General features: G+C 28.0%; 2 protein-coding genes across 3 annotated transcripts; both read left to right on the top strand.

The window, feature by feature from the left end:
* The first annotated feature begins 1,803 nt into the window (after nucleotides 1–1,803).
* LOC107163370 (fatty acid-binding protein, muscle-like) lies at nucleotides 1,804–11,850 on the top strand. Of its 2 annotated transcripts, none has more exons than XM_015510761.2 (3): nucleotides 1,804–2,057; nucleotides 10,983–11,263; nucleotides 11,629–11,850. In XM_015510761.2, exons 1-3 carry the CDS (start codon nucleotides 1,985–1,987, stop codon nucleotides 11,680–11,682), a joined length of 408 nt encoding a protein of 135 aa, XP_015366247.1. In that variant the 5' UTR covers nucleotides 1,804–1,984; the 3' UTR covers nucleotides 11,683–11,850. The 2 variants fall into 2 exon arrangements, with proteins under 2 accessions (XP_015366247.1, XP_015366246.1); XM_015510760.2 differs by lacking the exon at nucleotides 1,804–2,057 and adding an exon at nucleotides 5,376–5,696.
* Nucleotides 11,851–14,755: 2,905 nt separating this feature from the next.
* On the top strand, nucleotides 14,756–16,289 carry LOC107171646 (zinc finger MYM-type protein 1-like). The gene has a single exon (XM_089226945.1). It carries the CDS (start codon nucleotides 15,351–15,353, stop codon nucleotides 16,287–16,289), a length of 939 nt encoding a protein of 312 aa, XP_089083071.1. The 5' UTR covers nucleotides 14,756–15,350.
* Nucleotides 16,290–17,022: the final 733 nt, after the last annotated feature.

Raw genomic sequence — 17,022 nt, forward strand, 5'->3', positions numbered from 1 at the left:
CTTTGCTGAGTACCTATACACTTGACAATTACGTACCTATTTGAAATTTCATGACTTCTCAAATTTTGGCTGAAGAGCATTTTTCATACCTAAGAAAAACCAATGGTCCGGAGCCCCGGAATCTTTCCATTCAGATTATAACCAACAATTGTATAACAACATTCAAATCACCGAAATATTATAAATATATTGATCAAAATTCAAGCGGAGACTAATTTATAAAATAAACATCATTGAAAAAAAAAATAATAAATTAATTAAGAAAAGAAATTTAAGAAAAATTAAAATGTGTACGCAAATGTTAGGAAACTTTTTCTTTCAGATTTAATTCAAATATATGAAATTACAAAAAAATAATTAATCACATAAAAATAATAGAGTAGGTATATCAGAAATTTAAAATACCCATAAAAATAAAATTATGAAATTAGAAAAAAAAATGTATAAATATTTTTGGAATACTATTGAGCTAACTTTGGTGTTTTCGGGGTGATGCTACTAGACTTTAAATTAGTATTTATAATATACAAATATATGGAAAGAAATATGTGTGCCAAAACGTTCTATTAAAAAGAGAAATATTATGCCCAAACATTGTATGAATTTACCCCCAAAAGTATTTTGTTTTGGGTAAATGCACCCATATATTTTAAACGATTATGATAAAATAGTTTTGGGCGTTTCAAATTAATTTACTAAGATACTTTAATACGTATATTATTTATTTTTTACGCATACACCATGATGTTGATGACTTGATCATAATTGGATATCGGATAGCCTGTTAATAATTTTACGATTTATAAAACAACAAACGTATTGTATTTTATATTACACGGATATAATATACATTACAAGAACAATTTTATCAACAATGTACACATTGTGTATAGTTTCATGGTCGTATATTTATTATTCATAGTAAGCTAGTAGGTATATTGGTAAATATCTAGATAACTATCAAGTATTGTTTTGTGACGTGCAATTTTTCAAATTGTTTTCACATATTAAATTAGTATAAAAATTATAATTAATATTCAAGATCAAAACGAAAATAAAACATATAATATGATTTATGTTGATCAAATTACAAAAATCGTAAACTATATATGGATAAATCAAACAGAAATTAATACCACTATATTATATTAAATTCGTACAAACGAAAGCGTTTTAAATTTAAAAACGTCATAATATGGTTAATTTTAAGATATATGTATAGCCGTATGGGTATATAATATTACAATATGTATAATCACGATGTCATATACATATTATACGTTTTAAATTGTCGACTGCAGTGCGTCATCGTGACTGTATTACGCTCAGCGGGCATTCTGATTGTCGTGTCGCTACGTGAGGTCCAATTAACGTTTAAATATAGTGTAAATGCCCATAGTAAGAAGAATGATAATAATATGAGTACACAATGTTGTAGCGCATTGTATGCGGCGAGATTATTGTCGTCAAGAGTTAATAATTTGAAAATGTAAAATCATAAAATCATAAAATCCCCTATACAAGTGATTTAAACACACACACACACACACACACACACACACAACATTATATACTCATATAATGCTATTAATACAGTGATGATGCGTGCACCAGTCAAGATCTGTGGTCTGCTCTCTGCTAATTGGACGCCAAGGACGTGTTAGGCTTATATTATTGTATGTATTATAGTGGCGCGGGTGCATTATACAATCATTTTATTTCTCGTTTGTTGAAACCGATTGGACCAGTCGCGTGACTCGAAATCGGTGCGAATGCCTCCACAGCGCGCCGACTGCTATAAATACTCGCGACACCTGTGCGCTCACGTTCAGTGATCGTCAGACGGCCAAAACAAAAATTTCTGAACTTCAGCTAGCCGCCTTATACCTTTATTTAAAAGTGTCGTGATTTAAGTACATATATATATTATATTATATTATTTGGAATCAGACCTGAACCGCAGTCGGCTTTACAACATAAAATTATGTCTCTGATTTTCGACAAAAAATACAAGCTGGAGTCCAGCAACAAATTCGACGAATACATGAAAGCTCTTGGTAAGTCATCATTCATCAATCTACATAATATTATCTATCGGCAAAAAAGCGTACGCATATACCTAAAATAAATACACCTTGATCGACTGATCGTATAGTGACTCATGAGTACCACCTATCCGTTGACGCGTTCTATAGACGTGTTTAACGTTTAATATTAAACCTATAATGTCCTATAATATACCATAATAGTCTATAATAACACCTTTTTATAAAAAATGAATGAGTATGAAATTATGTTTCAATATATCGTTAAATTTAAATAACTGTAGCCATCGTCATCCTCGACCAGGGGTTTTAATTTAATGAATTGAGAACAAAAGTTGTTGTAGTTTTGATTTTTGTATTGTTTTACGTATAAAAAACTCGTTTGGAACATTTGATATCAAACGCAGACAGATTTGATATTAGACATACTTTTTACACATGATTTTTGTTAGTTAAAATATTATTGTACGTACTGGTACCTACAGCATATTATTTTAGTCAGTACAAAAGCGTGAAAAAATATATTTGTTTTTCAAACTGCACTTTATTAAATTAAATGCGCTTAATGCACTTATGCTTTATAGTAGGTTTAAGTGAACTACATTATTTATTACGTATTGTTTTGCAATTGGTGAAGGAATCGAAGCAAGTCAAGTGTGGTTTTCTGAAGATTGTGTAATATTTTTCGATGAAAAAATACTACCTAATTTAAAATTTAAATATCGTTTCAAATGTTTTAATAGAATATTTTTCTAAAAATAATATCTTGTCTATGTGTTTATTATATTATATAGTAAAACAATTTAATATATACTATATACATTACCTAGGTGACTAGGTAGGTATACCAAAAAATGTATTTGAAGGACTTGATAATTTAAACGACTTGTAAAAGTGTAACAATTAATATTATGACCAGTCATCAATTTTTCACACACTTAATTTGCGTTAACTCCCTTTAATTTTTTACCAAAAGCGTTATACTTTATAGTAACCAAAAATATATATTTTTATGTTAACCATCGTACTATATGATACTTAAGTAATATTATATCATTGTCCATTTTATCCATAATTCATAAATCACTGTTATTTTATTAAATTACATTAAGTACAACATAATACGTGTGCTATTTAATGTAATAGTTTATTAGTATATCTACTTACCTAGCGGCTAACTTGTAATTACGAATCGAAGAACGGAGTGGATTTTAAAAAATTATATTAATACGTATAATATACTATATAATCAATGATCATTACATTTTATGATAAATATTCAATGGTATTATTTATAAATATTCTGTATGATTGCATTTTACTCTGCACTTAACGCTTGGGCGTTGGACCTATAGGTAGTAATAACACCGTATCATTATTATATACTTTATAGTTTATATTATAATAATAGACTAAAACAACTAGTTTTAAGTTTCAAAAGGTTTCACCAGCTGATTTCTGGTAGAGGTAGGTAATATATATATATATATATATATCCTACACTCCTACATAATTTAATCAATGAGTTTATTTACTTTTTATGGTTAATGAAAATTAATAAATTAGTTTTGAATTAATATCAATAATTTCTCTTGTTTAACTTAATTATAATGAATTTTAAATATCTGAATTAATAATAATCCTAAGATAAGAACAAAAAAAAAAAAAACATATCATTGTTGTACACCAGAATCTAAAAATGAATTATTAAATTATTGATGCAATTAAACTTGATATAATATGAATCAATAACCACATAAAACAAAAAAAAAATTAATAATTGTCATTAAATAGTCTGTACCAATGCCCAATATCAATAATACATTTGTATATTATATACGTAATACAATTATATCTAATTTCAGTTTAGTTTAACACACTTAAGTAAAAAATGGATGGTAGAATAACATATTTAAAAAGCTTTAATTTTTATCATAACGATTGCCGATTATATTTGATGTTAATTATCTTGTCTGAGTATCGGACACACTAAAGTAGTTTATGAAAATAGATGAAACTCATTCAAAAATAAAATACACATTGATGGTCATGGCCATAATTTATAGTCAAAACATATGTGTCTCAACATTGTTTTCACAATCTCACGGAAATGTGTATATACCGCTAACGTCCTTCAATACTATTTATGTTTTACTTTCTACTGTTTATGAAACTGTCACAACATTGACATTGATGTAATAGACAATATTTCTGTCGACAATTTCGAAGACCATCTTTGATTACAAAAATATGCATATAAACTAATTTCTACATCAAGTTACCTATAAATACTGTTACCTAGATACTATAGATATTATTGATCTATATATTTTGATAATTTTTATAGACAATTGTTGTTACAGTTATATATAGGTAATAATTAGGTACACTTATTAAGTATACTTTTTAATTGGTACATTATGCTTTTGTCATTGCTCAAAGTTATTCAGGAAAAAGTGTATTGAGAAATATAAATGTCTTTAATAGGACCAATATTGTATTTTTTTTTCGTCAGCAATTTGATTGTATTTATACAATTTATATATTTTTATACTATGCATATATACAATAAAATTGCGTCATACATCAATATATATTATTATATCGTTATTTATTGTATTTTACAATATGATACTGGCTTTTATTTGCCAAGATAGGTATAGTGTTGATAAAATGGAATGTATAATATTGTTTTGGCACACTTTGCACTCAAGTCCAATATGTGCCTATATAATTGTGTGACCATCGGTTAAGTTACGAAAACGATTACGAGATAGGTATTATGATTATATATCTTATTATAATTCATTATTAATTATAGTAATGATAATTAACGCACTGATTGACAGACACGTGAACTTGCTATACATAGTTTACAATATAATTATTGTAATCGAACCGTTTATGGGAAATAATTTGTTAATTCGAATATTAGTACAACACGGTGATTTATATAAATCATAAAAATCTCTGCAGGCATTGGCGTGCATACGTATTATAATATGTATATACTATATTATATTGGCCTTTGAACTGTTGTGCGTATGCGTGAGTGCACTTAGTACTCGCACCGCTCACGACGACCATGGACCATCGAACGAGAAGCGTCCGCAAAGTGCGATGATGATAAATTGTTATTGTTATATTATGATTATAATAGCATTGTTATTATAATAATATGATACTCATATTACTAAAAAAAAAACTGTTATCAGTGTGTTATCACTGCAGTTGAAAATGGGGAATCGGCCGGGAAGACGTCTTTGCGCAGATGAAATGGGACCGACGACGGTTAGATGATGATAATGCATAACAACAAATGATATTGTAACGTACGCTGCGTAGTAGTGAAACCGACAACGCTCTCCGTCAGTATACATATATTATATGCTCTTATATCGCTCTGCACACGATACACCGCACCGGTAGACCGGCTCGCTCGCACATTCGTTTTTCGTCTCTCGTCTGCAGCAGTAGTTGCGTGCCTACCTACCTACCTGACAATAAGGCTGTGTAAAAGTACCCGAGTCCTCGTCTTCGTCGTTCGATTTTATTTTATTTGTTACCCACCCGCGATCATGGAAGCTTTCTTGAACAAAAAATACAAGCTAAACTCCAGCGAAAAGTTTGACGAGTACATGAAAGCTTTGGGTAAGATTATTTCGTATACACCATGTACATATACACTATCTTTAGTATTTATTACTACCACTACTTTTAATAATACCTATACCTATTTTTATATCGTGATATTAATTATTATCACTTATCGTGGCTTATTTACTACTACCTACGCTTTTCACACACCGGCTGTTGTTTTTTAAATTGCATCGTATTAATATACACATTTTAATTTAAATACCGAATACAGATATTACAGGAACGTCGTGTGTACGCGCGGTTAACGACTATGCGTTTTCAGTGCATTACCGGTAGGAATACCTACCCGAATACTATGTCGTCATGACGGATGTACCTATACAATATTGTATACTAACCTATAGCTAGGTAGTCATCAAAATTCACGCGAGCAACACGTTTTAGAGATTTAAATATTTAACTGCATAATATTACATACTATTTACTATCATTAACGTATACGACAGGCGTGAGACGTATAAAACGATATTTCAATATTATTATTATTATTATTATTATTATAGGTAGCTACTCTACCGATCGTTTCTCTTCGGCCGCGCTCGTTTTAACGATTACGGTGACTGTGTCTATATACACGCGCGCACGCCATCACCGCGTACGCCCCCCGCCACCCAACCACTCATAAAACCCCGAAGTTCCGCTACGGCTGTAAGTAGGTCACGAGAACACCAGGTTTCGGTGATAAATTTTCCAAAAACCATCTTGCTTGCTGCACGGCAGCACGATGCAGACGTACCAGGGATTTCGATTCCGGATAGCGTTAAACCGGCGAGCTGCAGACGTTCAAAAATACGACTAATGCACATTATTACGTAAAACAATATTAACAACCATAATATTATATATCATACCTTTTTAAAATTTCGATAATAAGCCACATTCTACAACTCACCTTTTTTTCACTCCAATCAACATAGCGTTTTTCTGTTTAAATATATAATACATGAAAAACATTCAATAATAATAATAATATGTTAAATTTTCATTTTACTTTAATCACGCGTTTTTCAATCACAAGTTTCAAAAACATTTTTTGCTCTCCACGGGCGTAAACATTGGATCGGCGAATTTATTCTCAATATGTATGTAATACTTTGTATCTAAAATATAATATTGAGCGGCGGCGACCCTTAAGTAATAAATTCAATGTATTACGTGACCATAGTATTTTATAAAATATCAAGAGTGTTTCTTCATCGCCATTTTCGTCAAATAAAAATAGTTATATTGCCATTACATTATTACAATGGTCAATGTACTATTAGTATATTATTACGGGACGTAAGAAGTAATAGGCAAATAAACAACCCGATAGTCTACGGCTCAACGCCCCGTGCTTCTATATAATAATATGTTTGATTTAGTTTTGCACAGTTGAATAACTATTTTACCAATGGTCCACCACTAATATGAGAACGTTATGAAATTTTATGCGCATTTTTTATTGTGTTAAGACTTTAACATATAGGGTTATTATCTTGTTTTTGGCTTAGATATACATAGTAATATAATTTACTTACATTAAATATTCATGAAATGTTGTTATTCGTTGTAGGTATGTTAATAATAATTTGGTGCATGGTTTATTCAAAATAATTTCTATACGATTATATATAATATACAGAGTGTAACAGAAAGACCTGACCAAAAATAAAAATAAAAAAATATGCAAATTATACGTACTATGACAAAAATTGATAATATTATATGATAAGTAAATAATTTAAGAAATATACTCATGTCAGCGAATCTCAATAAAAGTCATTTATCCAAAAAAAAAAAATGTTATTAGATAAATTTTTTTTATTTTCAGTACTAAAAAATGTATTATACATGTAGCGCTAGGGTCACAAAAAAAAGTATTAATTTGAACAAAAGTTATTCCAAAAGTCAGTTCTATATTTGTTACACCTTGTATAGTAGGTATATTAATCTGTCGGCATATATGTCTCGTGACATAAATTATACATTATATATATTTCATAATTTTTACTACTTAATTATATTGTAACTATAAAATTATTAATTATTAATTTTTAAACTAATTATAAAGTGTTTTAAATTTAAACAAATTCATTACTGCTGTATGATTATAATTATAATATTATAACAAAACTTGCTGTTTCAATTGGTTTATTTTGTGTATAGCGCGTAAAATTTAACAATCATTCTATAAAATAGTATCAACTAAAGTTTAAAGTTTCTTCTATATTTGTATTGATTGTAGGTATATCATAATATAATTTATAATATAGACCTTATATTTCAATTTGATTGTAAAATATTCAATTGAGTATATCAAAATTTATAAAACAATAAATATTAACACTATACCTAATAGTAATAATAGTAATATGCATATAAAATGCTATATTTATCTTTATTAATTTATCAATTTTATATGATTATAGGAATGGCATCAAAACGCAATGACACCAGGGTAATGAGTAGCTTTTTTTCTAAAATCCAAGTAGCTTTTTTTTATTAAGTAATTAATTTATACATAGATATTAGATTTTGGTATATTTTTTCGGGTTAGCAGAAATAACAGAATATATATATACCAATGCTCAACAGCCGAAAGTTGTATACATTATTCTTCTGTATCTAAAGGTACAATAGGTACATTACAATTACCGATTAGCGATTAAACGAAAACAACTATTCTTTCTATTATACATGTTGTATAAACTTTTTTTCAATAATTATTTTAGGATAACAATAATTACGTACACAATTGATAGTAAATAATAATTTAGGTACACAAAATACAAAGCTCAGTTTAAATAGTATTAGATTTGCTGCAAATGAAAAATATGATTTATTTTCTGTGGTATCGTATATTCTTGTGGCTTTTTGCGTCGATTCTTGCCGGTTACTACAGTTTGGGAACCTCTTTTATAACAGAGAGTGTATACTGTCGAGCTATTGCAATGTAGGTACATGGTAAATTGTTAATATGTAATTGTGAATGCATTCTATACGCATAACTTGAATTCATTCATGTGTCGCTTATTGTGGTGTGAATTGTCTATTTAATTGTATATTAACTAATATTAAATTACCCATAATATTCAACGGTACCCCATCTAATCAAAACATTATAATTCAATTTTAGTTAGAGTTAAAAATGATTTAGGAAAAATTAAGAATATTTGTTATATGAATAGTGTTTACTGCCTACAGGCTTAATATATTATGTATAATGTATATATATAATTATATGAATATTAGTACGTACATAATTTAACTACTGATTTTTTTTTCGTTATTGGCCTAAAATAAAAATAAAATAGTTTCTAATTTGTACTTTGGATCCGAACCTTAATAAACAGGGAACGCGGTCATTGCCCACTGGTGAAATTATTTTACCGAAACGAAGAAAGCGCATTATTGTTATTACACCAGAACTCACAAACACCCATTTTTTTTCCATTACGTAGGTAAAATTATAAATTTTCTCATAATATACACATTGTTATTGTTCCAAATAATGCAAAAAAAATATCATTAAAATGCAAATTATCGTTTCTAATATTATTATCTGTTTATACGTAGGGGTACTTGTTAGTTGCTAGTACGTGACCAATCAACTGTTTTCCTTCTGTGTTATATTTTTCTACTTAGAAACATAATACCTATATGTTTTTGCCTATTGGATTCCGTTCAAAATATGAAATATTTAGAAAAATTATTAGTATCACCTACGTGATATATGTTTAAACTTACCTAATTGTTATGGATAAAACATGAATATATAAATTATATAGTTACCAACAAAATTCATACCACGGGTTTTAGTTTATGAAAAATATTTATCTATTAATGAAAATATTATGTTTATCTATTGTACATTTAAGCCTTTAACAATTATTACATAAATAATAGTTGGCAAGTTTTTGATTTAGAAACAAAATAAGTCATATTAATATTTTGATTTGACAACGGAAAATATTTACTCTTACATTAATATACTAAATACTTATTATAATAATGTGACGTATAAGAATTATTCAATATTTGATTTATAAAAGTAAATATTTTTACTTTATTTTATCATTGTATTATAGTTTGTACATTTTAATAATAATAATACCTAATATATAATATAATATTATTATATTTTATAATGAGTTTATATCAAGCAATCTAAATGTTGAACATCATACTATACTTAAAACAATCAAATGACTACGAACACATATGACACGTTGAGAATGTTAATAAATATACAAATCACATGGTATAAACATCTAAACTAGTTAGTAGTTTGTACCGAGCGTCTTATAACTTTGAAGTTGTAGAATATAGATGAGAAATATTTTATGACTACGTCATTAATATATTATTCTCAACGGGACTCAGCTTAATCGGTTTTATTTGTACAATAATTAGTCTTATCGAGATAAAATCGTCAAATAAATTATTTTTTTCATCGTTAAGAACGGAGTATTGTTATTCATTAAGCAGTTACCTCTTTACCTACTATAACTATTTAAATTATACTCGCTTCTGAAGCGTTGTATCATGCACATGATTTCTAGTTTTAGAACGAAATGAACTATATCCAGACTATACTTAATATCAAAAATAATTCTTGTATTAATTACATATTATATACTATTATATAGGTACCTATGATATATTATACGTTTCTTAATAAAGTTATCATCGATCTGGTTATGCGTATTTTTTTTTTGGAAGTTATTAAGTTGTTTATCCAAAATTAATAATTCTACCACTATTTTTGACTAATTACTATAAATCCACAATGCTGGCTGTTACTAGAGCGGCCCATATTACGCCACTAACACATTAACAAATGCACTTAGAAATTATGTGCATTATGTGCATATTATATTAGATGACATATTATTCTATTCCATAGAACTTTTTATGTATAATATATAGATGAGTTTTATAGTTGCACTTTTATAATATATATAATTATATTACAATAATTAGAAGAACAATGAGGAACATTTCTAAACATAGATTTATTTTGGCTGATTACTATGTTATTTTTTTCTGACCTATTTTTCATACTAATACCTATGTTTCCTCTAGCCTTCTTTGCATAACAATATAAAACTAAATTACATTATAGGTAACCCTAAATAAAAGCTGTTTCATAGACTAATATTATTCCCGTTTAAACACATAACATCTATGATTCATTGTTTTTCCATGCAGACGTGAGACGTGACGATCAATACTTGCAGTTGTTTTTCACGTAATAGTTTTAACTATATCGTACGTTTTTATTTTGTTTTTCAGGTGTTGGAATGATGACACGAAAATTGGGTAATACCGTATCTCCGGTGGTGGAATTGACCAAAAGCGATGATGGCAAATTTGTGCTATCGTCGAACTCGACGTTTAAAAACTCATCGATCGCGTTTAAACTCAATGAAGAATTCGACGAGGAGACACCTGATGGCCGCAAAGTGAAGTCAATCATCACCCAAGATGGAAACAAGCTGGTGCACACCCAAAAATGTGACAAACACAATGACACTACGATTGTTAGAGAATTTGAGCCCGAACAATTGAAAATGGTAAAAAGGACAATAAAATCCACCATTATCGTGGGGGGAGGGGAGAGAGAGGAGAGAGAGATTAAATAGTTAATTGAGATTAATTGAAAAATTCAATTGAATTACAAATTTTATTCCCAAATAATGGAGATTTTTTTTTGTTTACTAATTAAAATACATTTTAAGGATATAAGTATCAATAGAGTAAATAAAGTCATAAAGATAATATAAGTACCCTTAAAAATCTTTCATTCACAAAAACCTTAAATTTGTGCTAAAAACTTGAAAACTCTTATAAAAAATATAATATTTTTTTTAATGTTGAATCTTGTTATAGCTAATATAATATTAATAACGGTAATAACGGTGTGCTTTTAATTTTTCAGGTCCTGACTGTCGATGACATCACTTGCACCAGAATCTACAAACCAGTCCAATAAAAATAATACATTACAATAATATGCTTATTATTATTTATTGTATTAATTAATTACTATACAATTCAGATCTTTTCTACTTATCCGAAATTTTGGCTACTTTATATTTATTATAATGTTATACATGTGATTACTGATATAATTACATAAACTATATTTATTTAATTTTAATGATGGTCTTGTACTCTTATAATCATTATCGTAATTGATTTATTGTTAGTAGCTTGACAATAATTGTCAGTATACAATAATTAAATTTGAATATTTAATTAATATCAATACTAATGTACTCAGTAAATAATAAAAATAATTTTACAATATTATAAAACATTAGGACATAAGTATGTCTAAAATAAGCAAGTAGCAAATACTTACTCATCCAGCATGACAAAATCTTCGCCTACCACTGATCCCATTATTAATTCTAGATAATGATAATATTAATATAACAATTAAAATATGATACTATAAGAATGTTGAAAAACATATTAAATTATATACGAACACATTGTCACATCAATCTGGAATAATTTGAAAACAAAAGATGTTTTAGTCGATATTTAACTTTATGTTATCTATTTAATAACATTTTAAGAGGACGTGAGTGATACCCGCATGTGTTGTCTCCGTCTTACAAGTGCATTATATAGTAAATTTTACGTTCAGCAGAACACGTGTAGCTCCCTTTGCTTAAAAATTAGAGTGAACTGACCTCTTATAAAATTTAAAGGTAAGATTATTATCTAGACAACCTCATGTGCTTTTTATCATTTTAATTTAAAGCGAGTTATGAGTATTTTAAAATTGTAAATTTTTTGTGCATCTTAAAATACTCATAAATTGCTTTAAAATTTAAATATAATAAAAAGCATATGAGATTGTCTAGATAACAATCATACCTTTAAATTTTATAAAAAGGTGAATTCACTCAAATTTTTAAGCAAAGGGAGCTACACGTGTTCTGCTGAACGTAAAATTTACTATATTATAATGCACTTGTAAGACGGAGACAACACATGCGGGTATCACGTACGTCCTCTTAATGTGAGCTGTATTTATTTTAGTACCGCTTCATTTTGATCCCGTCCATCCATAAGCCTTGCAGGTACTTACAAGATATGTTTTTGGGTTGGATACAACTTTTTATTTCTAACTGATTTTTGCGAGGCTTTATAATATTTTGTATATTGCCAAAGAAACTCAAATCAACAACAAAAACAAACAAATTAAATTCCTAATAAAATTTAGCATACAACTAGATATTTTTCCTCTTCACTATACCCAACTATACATCTACGATTCCTCAAATTTTCTTTATGGACGAAAAATATCAAGTAGCGTACTAATGTGCTACTTATAAAATATGCGAACAAAATTTTTTATAATTTAAAGCGAACCATTAAAAAATATATTAATATATACATTTATGATGCATGGGCTGAGACTTAAAATAAAAGTTGTTATTATTGAGTTCATTAATTCATCTTTAACTTAAAGGATTTTGGTAAAAACTTTCCTTTAATTTATACGTGTTGTAAAAATTACTTACTTCACATTGTTGTATACAAAATAGGGGAAAAGGGTTCCCCGCGAATAATTACTGTAATAATTGTATTAAATTATTACGTTTTGACGTTATTACATGTTTACATTTTAATACCCTAATACACAGAATAAATGAAAATCTTTGAGTGAGTTGGTCCGTTGGCAAATAAAAAACAAATTGTTTATTAAAATATTATATTAATACACAGTAACGTTTCAGAAGGTATTAAGCTAATTTTTTCGAGTTATAATTTGATTAATTTTTGTACCATTTTAAAATGACCAAATAATCAAATTTGTATTTATTAAAAAGTAAAGATTATGATAATTTGTTTATCTTTCAGGGTTTATTAGTTGTTTTGAAAAATTAATGAAAAAATATAAAATTGTCTGTCTAAAGTATCAATTAGATAAAATAAATTAATTCGTGGTTATATAAGGTCGCATATAACTTTTAAGAACTAATTGAACCAGAAAAATGGTAACAGTTAACGTAAAAAAATAAAAAATAAACTATTGCTAAACATCCTAAACTAATTCAAATCTTTGATTATAAAAAATATCATCAACAAAATATGTTAAATTGTATTAAATTACAAAAACATTAGTAATTGTTTTAATTGATAAAAAACTATTTTAGGGTTAAAAAAGTCTGAAGAATGTTCAGGAACACAGAAAGGTTCATAAATTTTACTTCTCTTCTTTCGATTGGGTTGAGACTTTCTCAAGACACTCCGAATGACGCGGCCGTAATTTTCAATGACGCCCTCTAAGACTTGTCTTGTATTTATTGTAATATTTCCACTCCACCCATTATTCTACAGTTAATTTCCTTCTTGGGTGTGTAAACCTCTTAAAGGTTTAATTATCACCTAGAAATGAGTCCCACTCTCCATTCAAAAAGTTTTTGCTACGTACAGACTACATATTTTCTTCGAATTCAGAGCCAAATTCAAACACTTATTTTTATTTTATCAGTTGAATTAAAATACGAATATTTTTAACAACGAAAAATGGATTGTTAAATTGAATATCTCGATCTCCTCTCATTCTTCACCCCTATACTTTAAATAACCATCTGCTTCAACGTGCTTCCATTATTAAATATCTTTGGGTATTCTACTCTCCCTATCTTTCTTTTGAACATCATATCAACTGTACCGTCAATAGAACATTGAAAGGTTTCAAATCTACATCTACCCTCTCCCTTCGCCCATTTTATTTTTCATTAGTTAGACTCCTTCTCGGATTTGGTATATCGTTTAGCACCCTTTTTTTGTGAAAGATCAATTTCACCTTGAACGAGAATGGAATAAATTTCACAAGCGTCTAGTGACAGGGAATCCGAATGGCTGCAATATGGCCGACTCCGTTACCATTATCAGTTATCACAGATTTTACTATCACTTTATTCTAAAAATAATATATATATATATATTATATAATTATAATACATATATTATATTATATTGTTTATAATTCCAAGTTTAATAACATTCTATAATTATCAAAAATGACGATATTCCAGTTAATTAATGCTATAACCTTCATAATACATAGAAAAATAGAAAAACCCATATATCCCGACAGTGACATCCATAGGCCTCCATAATATAATTAACGGAAACCATAATAAAAAAAAAAAAAAATGAACAAAATACAATTAAAATAATATTCCAGGTTAGTACATCAAGAAAAGAGATGAATGAAAAATTTTAAATTTTAAACTCTAGTAGTGGTGTAAACACTCACAGTAGTCACAGTATCATACATTTAATTAAACAGACAAGTTTTATAACAATTAGTAAAAATTCATTTTTGATAATCATTCGTTCAATTTGAGTTCAATTAGTTATAATCTTAGAATTGAAGATTTAAGAGGTCAATGTTATGACGGTGCAGCTTCTATGAGAGGGTCTTATAATGGTGTTCAAGCCAAAATATGAACAGAAAATCCATTAGCATTTTTTGTTCATTGCCATGCACACATTCTAAATCTTTGTTTGGTTGATTTGGCTAAACAAGTTTTATATGTGAGAAATACATTTGGGACATTAAAGACTTTGCATAGCTTTATTGGTGCCTCTTCTAAAAGATATCAAATATTTGAGCAAATACGGACTAAAATGGGCGATAAAATTGGACCAAAAACTTTAAAAAGTTTGAGTGACACGAGATGGAGTTGTAGGATAGATGCATTAGACTCAGTTGTATCCAATTTTACAGTCATTCTCAAAACTCTAGAAGACATATCAGAACAAGATTCAATAAATGGATCTGATGCTTCTTCGTTGCTTTTTTCTATATCAAACTTTGAATTTGTGTTCTGCATAGTTTTTTTAAATGACGTGATGCGAGAAACTAATATCTTGTCAAAGTATTTGCAATCCCCTAATATTAATTATGCAAATGTAAATACAATGACACTTCAAACAGTAGCTATTTTAAGTGAGCATAGATCAGTTACAGAATTCGATAAAACTTGGAACAAAGCTATGGAAATAACAAAAAAAAACAATATTAGCTCTCCAAAACTTCCCAGAAAAAGAACTATTCCACTAAAATTGGGAGGAGGTCAAGTTAATTCCACAGACATAACAAGTGTTCAAGATATGTATAAAATTAACATCTATTACATTGTTTTAGATATTGTAATAAAAGAAATACAAGACAGATTTAAAGAAAACGATCTTAATATACTACAAGCTATGAAGGATGTTATTATCAGTGAAAAACCGGAAAATAATTCAATAAAATTAGTATGTGAAACATATAACTTAGATTTTAATGAAGTCACTATTGAGCTTGCTATGTTTAATCGAATGTTCAAGACAAAGTATGATGAGTTTAACATCGATAATAAAATAGCATATTTGTTATGTGGTGATATACAAATAGGATTTACAAACTACACAAAAATTATAAAAATATTTTTGACTATACCAACAAATACTTCCTCTTGTGAAAGAACATTTTCCTGCTTAAAACGCCTAAAAAGTTACTTAAGAACCAGCATGGGACAAGAGCGCTTAAGCGGGTTAGCATTATTACAAATTCAAAGATAAGTGCCAATAGATTTTGACAAAGTAATTGATGAATTTGTTTCGAATGGAGTAGGAGGTAACAGAAAACTCACACTAAAATAACAAAAAATAAAACCTATTCTTTCTTTTATTTGTTAATAAAGTAATTAAATTATTTGATGGTTATTTATTTATTATTTATTGTTCCCCAAGCATAAAATATGTCAATATGTGTATATAATATTTATACTACTTACCTACTTTTTAAACTACTCATAGCACATTTTATTAATGACCTCTCTAGGTACTTAATAATATTTAACAATATGGGTAACTGTTACCTACGGGCTACAATTTGTTTCTAACATAGACAGTATAAACATATTATTCATATTATTAAAAAAAAATTAACCGATTTTATTAATTTAAAAATCGGTTTTTAATAACCATGAAATGTAGGATCAATATTAACCGATTTTTTAAACCGAAAAAAATTAAAGAAGAACTAAAACCATTAACCACAAAAATCATTTCGGTTTGAAGCCTTGGTTTTAAGACTAAATCAATGTAGGGGTCAGGGACTCAGGGTTTTGATTATGGTGAATAAATTACATTGCCCCCCCTAGTTTTTTATCCAGTTACGCCACTGCGTTCAAACTTCAAACACAAATATTTTCAGAAGTATTTGATGTACTGAGTTCATTTTACTTGTTCAGTATTTAAAATAAGATAAAGCAATTAAACGGACGTTTGTCCGTTAGATACTTCATCATAA

The sequence above is a fragment of the Diuraphis noxia genome, unplaced genomic scaffold (assembly GCF_037042655.1).
Source record: "Diuraphis noxia isolate RWA-SAM2 unplaced genomic scaffold, SU_Dnox_SAM2 contig0004, whole genome shotgun sequence".
Lineage (NCBI taxonomy): Eukaryota > Metazoa > Arthropoda > Insecta > Hemiptera > Aphididae > Diuraphis > Diuraphis noxia.